Genomic DNA, 11072 nt, shown 5'->3' on the forward strand with positions numbered 1-11072 from the left:
ACTCTAAATGGCCACACTCAAATAATCTGTCTCTATTTGGTTATGGCTGTTGTTTCTATTACCTTTATAATGGGACTAGTGGAGAATATCCAAAGTTTTGTTTTGAAATCAATCCCATGACATTTAAAATGTCCCATTATTTCTATAGTCTAAACTTTATGTATGGGTAAAGCATTAACAGCACCTGAATTATCAATTATACTTTACATTATTTGTTATGTGTTGTCATCTTATTGAAATATAAAATAAACTAATGAATAGAAGTGTGCCCTTAGTTTAATCAAAGAAAAGTGATTTTTTTATTTAATTACATAAACCTCTGAAAAATGTAAAACAGAAATAAATAAATAAATAAATACATCAGTAAATATTGACATTCATACAGAATTTACATTTACATATGTAATCTGCTTTCATGGCAGAAGTGCTCAGTTCATTCATTCTAACTGGCTGTGTACACAGCTGCATATTTGGACATGAAATACTGATTTGATTTGTAACTCCTCTAACAATGATTTGTAACTTGTCAAAATAAATGTTGTGATGCACATGTAATTAGTTTTAATAGATTCAACTGATTTCTGGTCAGGACTGTGTAAAGTCCACTCAAGCCAAGCGCTGCTGCAGCTCCCACGCTTTCCCACCGATCCAGTCCCGTGTTTTCCATATTGCTGTGCGCTCCACCATCAGCACATTACACAGACGTTCCAGTTTGGGTCGGTTCCGGTCCAAGTACAGCTGTGTGTCTTTCTGCAGCTGCTGAAGCACTTCAGGCCTGCTTTCATCCAGTGTCACGTTTGATCTCAGCATCGGGTTAAAGCGAAAATACACGTTCGGTGATAAGAGGTCATCCAACAGAGTGTGAACTCCTAAACATGGCAATATGAACAAGATCAGCACCTCAAAATATCCAAATTAATTTTTTTTAAAGTGAAGGGCATATGAAAGTGAGTGTAAAAGAGCATCATGTTGAGTGGCTAAATATAAGTAATCAAAAATATACTGTATATATTTTTAGCTTTACTTTTATAATTATACAAATAATTATTTCAGGATTTAAATGTACATTTATTCAGTTAACAGATGCTTTTATCCAAAGTATTTATTTTACCATGAGAGTCACACACACAATTATAATTAATAATTGTACAATTATTCACTGTAATATAATATTACAATTATCTTCAGAGTGGTACAAGACTAATATAAAAAAAGAGCATTTTAAAATGACTAAATAATTGTAAATTGTGTATTATGCACAACTAATAATTGCACATTTATTCTCTTTAGTAACTGTGAAAAATATCCTCATGGTTCTCCACACAAAAGAGAACTTTTAAAATGATTAAATAATCGTAAATTGTGTATTTAGCACAAATAATAATTGTATAACTGTATAATTATTCAATCATAGTGGTACCAGACTAACCCTCAGTATCGGTGGCACTGCAGATCAGGTTGCTGATTTTGGCTCTCAGACTAGTGGAGGTTGCAGGCCCTCTTTTAGCGTTGTCATAGCGTCCCGTTCCCAGTGACAGCACACACTGGAAGTGCTGATGGGGCCACAGCAATCGGCTTTCATGGACGGCCAGAGCACAGGGGTTATTGAGGATAAGACCACCATCCTGGAGAAAATAAAGAGAAAAGGTCTGGATACAAGAATATTTGTGTCCTGAAATTGACTAAAATGGACTGTTCTGACTTGGTGTATGTCACCGTGGAGAGGGAACTCCTGGAAATATCCCGGAGCAGCAGATGAGGCGCGGACAGCCTGCCACAACCGGTACCCTGATCCTCCGGAATAGCGGCTCAATCTTCCTGGAGCATGGTTATAGTTGCGGAAGATAAATGCTTTCGGACTTTCCCCCCAGTTCACCACGGCACTTACAGCAGACACCTGTGCAAGAAGAGAACTGCAGTCAGGAGATCATGAACATCTGGATTTTAAAGGTAAGTTTAAAAAAGACATGGTATTTTTGATTCACCTTTGGGCTCAGCTCATCTCTTGCTGTTTTAATTAAAATCTCCTCCCCCATCTTCTCCCTATGATGAACATATGGGAATAGTTAAGAAGGGATTAATATAGTATAGTTTTCTACTTCAACAAAGTGTTGAAATCCAACCTTAAGATCATCTCCCATGTTTCTGTGTTGTAGTAGGAGTGTGTCCAGCCCATCTTCACTGTACCAACCAGGGGGTTTTGTCGAAAAACGTCTGTCCCAAAACGATGATACATCTCTTCACATTCATCTAAAGAGATGTGAGCTAGACCCAACATGAAAGCCAAAACTGCTCCTGTACATCAAACACAGAGATAAAAAAAGATATGAAAATAACAATTTAATAACCACTTTTTATTTGAATATATTTTATAATGTAATTTATTCCTGTGATATCAAAGCTGAATTTTCAGCGTCATTACTCCAGTCTTCAGTGTCACATGATCCTTCAGAAATCATTCTAACATGATGATTTGATGCTCTAGAAACATTTCTGATTATTATCAATGTAAAAAAAAAGCCACTTTTGATGGCTGAATAAAAGTCCTTGTCCTTGCTGAATAAAAGTATTATTAAAAAAACAACTTTTGATTGATAGTGTATATATGTTTTGAATTACTTTTGATAATAAAGGCTTTGTCGTGCATTTTTACCTGTGCTGACTCCACATATATAGTCAAAAAGTTGATACACTCGCTTTCCTGTTTGAGCCTCCAGCTGTTTTAGCACTTGTAGTGGAACTAACCCTCTGTAATGCAAGAAACAGTTGTAAGTAAAAGCCATCTTGGCATAAACACATTTCTCTATACGAGTGACAAATATAATTGTCATTAATAATTGTTATATTCCATAAAATTGCAAACAGATGTTTAGTATCTCTAAAAAGCTTTTTTGGAAGACATATTGGATCATTTTTATCCCGTTTTACAGGCAAAAACTATAGAGCATGTTGACTAAATGTGGTTTCCTACTTGGTTCCACCTCCATCAATGGAAAGCACTCTGACCCCACAACCTTTGACTGGATCCACATAGCCAATCAGAGCAAGAGTCTCCCTAATGGCATCTTGAAGTTTTTCATCCATCCAAAAGATCCGGCGTCGTCTAAGGAGATGCAGTGCTGCTTTTTCCTGGATTTCATCAAAGAAATGAATTGAAAAAATCAGAATTTCTAGACTTACATAGTGTTCTATATTTGGTTTTAATGGATTTGAGTCTTGTATTGTATACCTGCCACACCACAGCCTTGCATGCTGGGTGCTGAATGAGGTGAGTGTTCAGTTCCTCCACACAAGAAGTGATGGATGACGGTACGCTAGCCTCTTCCAGCCGGTTCAGTAGAACTCTTGTCATTTCATCTGCTTTCCTCCTCCTAAAAACCTAGAAAACAGCTTTCCTGCTATATTCAATCCATTTCCTTGAATAGATACAGTGTAGAAAACAAAAGCTTTCACACAGGATACACTAAATAAATGTTTACTTTTAAAAAAAATCACTCCGAAATTAAAAGTCAATTTCAGAAATTGTTACAAAGAAACAGCAAGTAACACATTGAAGTAAACGTGAAATTTTGAAAGACTGAAATAGTATTTTCTTGTAAAACATACTTGTATTATGTCTTTTTTTATTTACAACTTTGAAAAAAAACATTGATACATGATTTGATAGGCTGAAAATGATTTCATGTCATCGCTGATACCCGATTATAAAATTCGATACTATTTTGTCTAAATGAGTTAAGAATACATCACTAAATAAAGTTAGTTTTTTTTTAAACGATTCATGCCATTTTTTGAGATTAGCTACAATTACATTTAACAGTGTTATTAATGTAAAGATTAACTTTAAATTAGACTTAGTTACTCTTTTTTTGTTTGTTTTTTAAATAGAAGAAATATACATTTCTAATATTGACCAATAGTTTAAAAATCTCTAATATCAGCAGATAACCGATATGGTATGTATCCTGCATCCATTGCATATAGACTACTGAAAAAAACTACAACAGAAGTCATATATGTCTTCACACAAAGCTAAAGAACATATGAAACCCATACGAGTCCCAAATGCTTGAGTTCAGGTGTTTGATTAAATTATGATTTCTGGTCATGCAAGACTCACCATTTTATCCAGCATTTCCTCTGGGGTCCTTGTTACAGTTGTATGGTCACTACTCCTCCTGCTAGAGCCCATTCCCAGGTAGCTGCCAACAAATCCAGGTAAAGTTGAGGGTTTCAACAGGCACTCAAAGAAGGGCACTGGTTTGTCCTGGCTCATCATGTCCTCAGATGAACCTCTGTCACGTTCTTCTGTGTACTGCTCTCTACCCACCTCCTCATTCTCTGAAGCCGTAGATCCGTTGAAGTACAGATTAATGTGGTTGGCCATGTAAGTGTAATTCTCCCCAAAGCGTGTGGCGAGGCTGCTCATGTGGAACAAGCCCGGGGATTTAGGCTGAAGTAGTGAAGTAGGGTCTTTAGTTTCGTTTAGAGGGTCCAGTGAGACTGAAGTCTTTGATAACTGATGATCAACACGTGGCGATTCCTCAACATTATCTGCTACTTTTGCCCCAAAGTATCGATTGATGTGACTGGCAAAGTGAAGGTATCCTTCTTCCCAGGAACTAGATACATTCTTATCAATCTCTGGTCTTGTACCCAAACTAATGTTTTGCTGTGTTTGCTCATTTTCCCAACAAAGAGCACTTTTGCTACCCATAACTGTTCGCTTTCTGCTTCTAGACCTTCTGAAGCCATCATCTGGCGATACCTCCACATGGATTTGCTCTGCTGGATTTCGAGAGAATACAGAGTTAATGTGATTGGCCACATAGCTGTAAGTCTCCCCAAATCTGTTTGCCAAGGAGCTGATGTGGAACAGCTGTAGTCCAGGATAGGCCGAGGTCAAGGGTTGATCTGAGGATGTTTGATGGATCTGCTCAATAGAAGGCGTCCCTATAAATGCTCTGGACTCTCCAGAGCGCCTCTCTCTCTGAACTCGTCTCTGAGTTCTGGCAAATGGTTCCTGCACTGAAGATATCAACTCAATCTGCCCATAATCCATGACAGAGACCCGTTTCTGCTTAAAGTACAAGTTAATGTGTTTGGAGAGACGATTAAAAGACTCTCCTAACCTCAGTCCAAGTAAGTGCAGCCGAAAAGTAGTCCTGCTGTTCTGGTAAACTCCAATGGGTGCTGTTGCTTTGAATGTCTCTCTACTGGAGGTCGAGTATAAATGGTACATCTGAAGCCCCAATCCATTCTCATATTTCATATTACGGCTAACTGCTCCAAAAAGTCTCTTAGTTTTTATTGATCTATGTGATTTGAGAGGAATTCTCCTTGCTGACTGAGGTGAGGAGCCGATACTCCTGACAAGGTGAGACACATTACTGATGTTTGTGAGGAGATACTTCATCTTGCACAGTTACCAGAGCTGCCTTGACCCCAGGTAAGTTACCTGCGTTTTGTCAAGATACCAACCCATCAATGAAGTGCCTACAGAGTCCAAGCAGATGATCTGAACGAGGACCGGATGAGCTTTGGCAGCAGAATCAGAATCATGGGATGTCTGGAGTTAAATATTATCAAGGAAACATATAAAAAACATTTAATCATATGATCTGTTCTTGTGATGTATATTTAAGAACAAAGTCAGTTCTTGAACTCATTCCTACAAACAGGAAAATCTATAAAGATCAAAATAATTTTTAATAATTTAATCTATAGTGTTGATTTATGTTAGGACGCCCCCTCCTGGTCAATTATGGAGGTCAAATATGTAGAAAAAAAGAAATCAAGAACTGTGTCAAAAACAAATTATGAAATGCATCCATGCCCAATATGCATTTATTGACACTTTTAATGAAAGTTTTATTATTATGGCACTTACTATGCAAATACTCCATATTCAGTTTCTTTGAAATGTGTACTTATGTTTCTAATGTAATAATGATTCATAAGCAAATCTTCTAATATACATCATGCACAAAATAATGACAAAAAAATGTCTGAGCCAATTCGACTTTTCTTTTTAAATTAGCTAAATTCTAATTAAAGGGATAGTTCACCCCAGTGTGGAGCAGTTTTATGATGGATGGATGCAATTTTATGGACTTCAAAACAGAAATGTCAATTCACTGCCATTATAAAGCATTTTTTTTTTTTTATATATATAACTCCCGACTGTATTTGTCTAAAATAAGAATGTCATATACACCTAGGATGACTTGAGGGTGAGTAAATCATGGGCTAATTTTCCTTTTTGGGTGAACTATCCCTTTAAGCCTTTAATACAACAACCTCTTAAAGGAACACTTCACCCATTTGCATTAGACTTTGTATCTTTAGAAACCCAGTCACATTTTCGAATGGTCATGGTTTATTCCCTTATTTTCCCCTGAGATGGGAGAAATAAGGATTTAAGTGTTCCACTTCCTGCTTTTTATGACGCAAAAATCGTCAATTTGCGTCATAAAAAGCAGGAAGTCAAATTTCTTTGAATAAGGGTAAGACTACAAACACTAGCTCATCATTTATCCAGTAGAAGGCGCTGTTCCGCATGTTTTCAACCCGCCCATAGAGGGATCTCACTCACAGAATGTACATATAGTGTCAGCCATTCTTTATTTGGAAGCTAAGCTAAAAGTTTCTTATTCTGTGGAGAAAGCTGAGTAGTAGCGGTGACCATCCTCTTTTCCCCGGACATGTCCGGCCGTCGAGATCGTCCAAAATGTCCAGGATTCGGCTTTTGCTTTCTGCAGTCGCATTCATAGTTTACATGCACACCTTTAGTTTCAATCTAACTGAATTCATTCCGATTGGTGAATCTGAATGTAGTGTTTACATGAACGCTAAACAAGTGATCGTTGATGTGCGTTTTAACATTGCTAGGAAAATTCCCACTCCTCCGTGAGAGATACGAGACCGGTGCGTCTCACAGGCGCCGGCGCCGCTCATCAGTAATCACGCCACCGGCCTCGCATCGTTCTCCGCGGCCGTCAGTCTCGTTCCTGCTCGTCACAGTAAACATGAGGAATGGCGACTGTAGAACGCAAAAGCCGAATATTGGACATTTTGGGCGACATCAAAATACTGGGCAGACTCACGGAGACTCACTAGTAGCCTAGCCTTGTTGTTTACTGCGATCTCTTACCGGTAGGCGTGGCCTCCTAGGGCAGCGAAGCAAGTGCATTCTGGTAGTTGTTGTCTTTCATCCCCATTAGCCAAAAATACATTTTCTGGCTTTTCTCAGTCTAGAAGGCTCCAAATTCAAAAATAATTTCACATTTCTTCTACATAAATGACCCATTTTAAATACACATTCATCTTTCCAGAGGTGAAGTGTTCCTTTAAGGGTTTTTTGCAGAGTGGATGTTATATACAAGCCATTCTGTGAATAAGAACAAGCCAACTACGCTCAGAACTGTGAAATAAGACACCAAAGTGTCAACTGTATAGGTGAGAGACATATCCCGTTTAGTACTTCCATGAACCTCCAGTACATATAATCTCACGTGACAGACAGAAGAGAACTGCCACTTGTCTACGTTGTGATCTGAGGACTGGCACGGGCCTTTGCGTCACGATGTGTACATTCAGTTCCACATGTCAATTTCCACGTGCTTAGACTTGGTCACACGGATTCAACAAGTCCCCTATTTAAAGTTTCCAATAGACCGAACGACTGCATTCTCTTTTGTAATTTGTTTCACTGCGTAAAACATTAAGAGTTTGTTAATGTTTTGTGACAAGGCTGACCTTTATGAATACTATAAATAACTGAGAATTTAAATGCAACACAAAATTTTGCATCTATTCCCGGACCTATATTCATAAATTATAACTGCACTAGTAATGAAATGAGGAACATTTTCATAATAGATAATATTAAGAAGCAATACATATTTGAATGGGTAACACTTTAAAAGGCTTAATTTGTTAACATTAGTTAACTACACAAACAATGAACAATACTTTTTCAGCATTTAATTTAATTTGAGTTAATGTTCATTTTAACATTTAATAAAACATTTAAGATGCATTGTGAACCAACAGGAACATGAACATGAACTGACTTTTGTAAAAAAAAAAGCATCTTATATTCACCTAGACAAAAGATCAAGTCCATTTCAATTAAACAAACCAGACTCAACCTTGAGGGTGACTTGTAGGTCTTGAAAGCCCTAAATAAACTCAATATATTTTGTCTTTCGTCTTACCTTTCGCTTTCTCCTCTTCTGCTGAACTTGACTTCAAGGAGAATAATAAGTGCTCACTTTCCTTCCAAAACACATATATTGCTTGGATTACTTCCTGTGGTGTTTACACTTGTTTCTGTTGTGGTTTTTAATCCCGCCCTACTCAAACCCTATTGGTCGCTTTAAAGGAGTGCTGACCAAACCCCTGGACATTCCTCATTAAAGCACAATCTGTCCTACCGCATCCCAACAGTTGATGACCAGTCAGGAGGTGTCTAAATTTAGAAAACGTACCCTTAAAGTTGTTCAAAGTGTCAACACTCAAGACTACACTCTCAGTATGAGTAATTTATTGTATATACAGATATCACATTGTTTTTTAAAGTTTAGTTAAAAGATCTTAATAAAATATAATTTGTTAAGTATACATGGATATTAGTTACATTCAGACTCTTTTAAATATTAGATGCAAAAAGGTAAGCTTTACAGTAACAACAACTGTTAACGATACATCCATTGACATGATATTATAGCATGGAGTCCATTTTAAAGTGCTCAGACCCTTATGTCTCCTTTTTAACACAGCGTCCAGTGATGCAGCCCTCTCTGCCGGTCCACTTCAGTCTGTTTCTTGCAAACACCATGTAGGCACGATCCATTACAGGCCTGATCAGTGGGAGAGAGATGAACCGTCCAAGCCAACCCAAACCCACCGCACCGTACATGACTGTGAAAGCTGGCACACCACGATGAATCTGGCCTCAGAAGAAAACGTAGCATTGAGGGATAATAAAACACATATTTGATCAGGTATTGTGAAATGTATTGCAATTAAACACAATACAAATATCTGAAATACTTCAAAATAATTGCATACAATTTTTTTTGAAACACAATGCTATTGTGATTTTTCACAAGATAAAAGTGTAAAACTGATCACTCACCTTGTTATTCGTATCAATCACTGTCATTTCCTCCATTGCAATCTCATAGCTGACTCCATATTTTGTCCCGTCATATTCTGGCAGTGAAATGTCCACAAAATCTACCTTTTCTGCTCTGTTTCTCTGAAGAAACTGAAGAAAGCTAATTTCTTTAACACATATTGGGCATTCTCCATCATACAGTACCTATGACACAAAATGAACATGATTAGCCTAATACATGCTTGCTTATGTCTGGATGGGCAGATCTCTAGGTTTTGGTATATTGACTAGTACACGCAGTGACAAGAAATATGCGAGCATGACATGCAGTGAACTAAGGTCATTGCTAAACTATAGTAAGATTAATGATCTGATGAGAGAAGCGAGTCTTCTCACCCTTACACTGCCAGACGATCCTCGTCCTCTCTCGACAGAGCAGAGCAGTCGCTGTGAGCTAAAGACACTCGTCCTGGAGCCCACATTGCGTAAAGCTCCAACCAAAGCTATCCTGACAGCCATTTCAGTCAATGGATTTGAGTGACAGAACCATGAACAGTATATAAGACAGAACCATAGACAGTAAGAGGACAGAACGCACCCTTTAAAATCCCATCATGCACTTTATGATTTGACCTGTCCGGATACGATGCCTGTTAGCTGATTCGCTAAAAACTTACACAACACAGTTAAGTAACGCGATATTACGATTTTAACAGGATTTTTTTTTTTATCTTGTATTTGTAAGCATATTTGCTGGAGAGAATTTAACATTCATAGCGGTGTAAGGGTAGTTATGGAAATTTGATCTTCTATATCCAACAAACACCCATGCACACGTGAGATCATCACAAACATCGACTGCTCCTTGTAGCTTTTTCAAACTAAAAGTCCCTCACACTGTACAAAAAAAAAAAAGAAAAACGAAATTTCAGACATTTATACACCAAGATTAAAATTAACCTATGATCTAACACTTAATAAAAAAATATTTTAAACATTTAGGGGCGGTTTCCCAGAGAGGGTTTAAATAAAGAGAGGAGGCATTATCTAGAATAGTTGTTTATGTCTTATTACTGGCTTTCCAAAATAGATTAACTACACATTAGTAACACATGGAGCCCTGAACTACATTAAACAAGATTAATTTAAAACTAACTGTGCTAATAATTAGGTAGCCTATGAACATGGAATGAAACAAGAAAATCTTAAAATCGTATGGAATTGAGAAGCTAAGGAAAACAATGGAAGGAGAGAAGGAAAAAAAAAAGCACAGCTGATGAATCAAAGAAAAAAAATGCCTGGAAATCTATTTGTAATTAAGTCAATGCAAGAATAATACAACAATTTCAGGCAAGACTGAATCATCAGCTTTATTACCTAGCTGTTTTGATAAATATGTGGTGGACATTACAATAGTGTTAGAATGAAGAATATAAAAATAAACCTTAAAAAAATAAATAAATCAGCTGACAACCGAAGAGAGTGGTCCTGCAAATAAAAGGTAGTGGCCAGTTGGATGAATTACTCGAATGTATAATTGAGAGCCAGCAACCTTTGGAGAATATACCAGATGACCATGATTTCCTGGAGGAAGACTTAGAGCTACCAGGAAGCAGGTTTAACTTCAGATTAATGCGTTTCAAAGCACACACACTATGTATATGTAAAAATATTGATCTTCACCTACATAGTCCAAGTAATCCATGCGTGTCTTTAAATTATGTTTTATTAACAAGGTTCGGGAGGAACACGTTCTAATGATCAAGCAATCAAGTCACTCCAACCAGCTGTCATCAATCAGTAATCAACAGATCCACTCAATCAGCATGAGTAAAACCTATAAATATTCACAGCCAACTCACCCTTATTCCTCGACAGTTTTCAGCATCCCTCCACCACCCCATCTCCTCACACTTGCATGGCTATCTTCCTAACCAGAGACGGGGGG

The 11072-nt window shown here is 37.4% G+C and overlaps 2 protein-coding genes across 2 annotated transcripts; both read right to left on the reverse strand.

Moving 5' to 3' along the window:
* Positions 1-260: 260 nt before the first annotated feature.
* Positions 261-8354, reverse strand: LOC306985413 (calcium-independent phospholipase A2-gamma-like). Its single transcript, XM_079587649.1, has 10 exons — positions 8220-8354; positions 4121-5569; positions 3230-3379; positions 2972-3129; positions 2654-2748; positions 2124-2295; positions 1986-2043; positions 1703-1897; positions 1430-1625; positions 261-869 (listed from the first exon to the last, which is right to left on the reverse strand). The coding sequence occupies exons 2-10, from the start codon at positions 5414-5416 to the stop codon at positions 607-609; spliced, it is 2583 nt and encodes an 860-aa protein (XP_079443775.1). The 5' UTR covers positions 5417-5569; positions 8220-8354; the 3' UTR covers positions 261-606.
* Positions 8220-9991, reverse strand: LOC306985414 (uncharacterized protein). Its single transcript, XM_079587650.1, has 3 exons — positions 9521-9991; positions 9143-9328; positions 8220-8953 (listed from the first exon to the last, which is right to left on the reverse strand). The coding sequence occupies exons 1-3, from the start codon at positions 9641-9643 to the stop codon at positions 8762-8764; spliced, it is 501 nt and encodes a 166-aa protein (XP_079443776.1). The 5' UTR covers positions 9644-9991; the 3' UTR covers positions 8220-8761.
* Positions 9992-11072: the final 1081 nt, after the last annotated feature.

This window comes from Phoxinus phoxinus (genome assembly GCF_949152265.1).
Source record: "Phoxinus phoxinus genome assembly, chromosome: 18".
NCBI classification, from domain to species: Eukaryota; Metazoa; Chordata; class Actinopteri; order Cypriniformes; family Leuciscidae; genus Phoxinus; species Phoxinus phoxinus.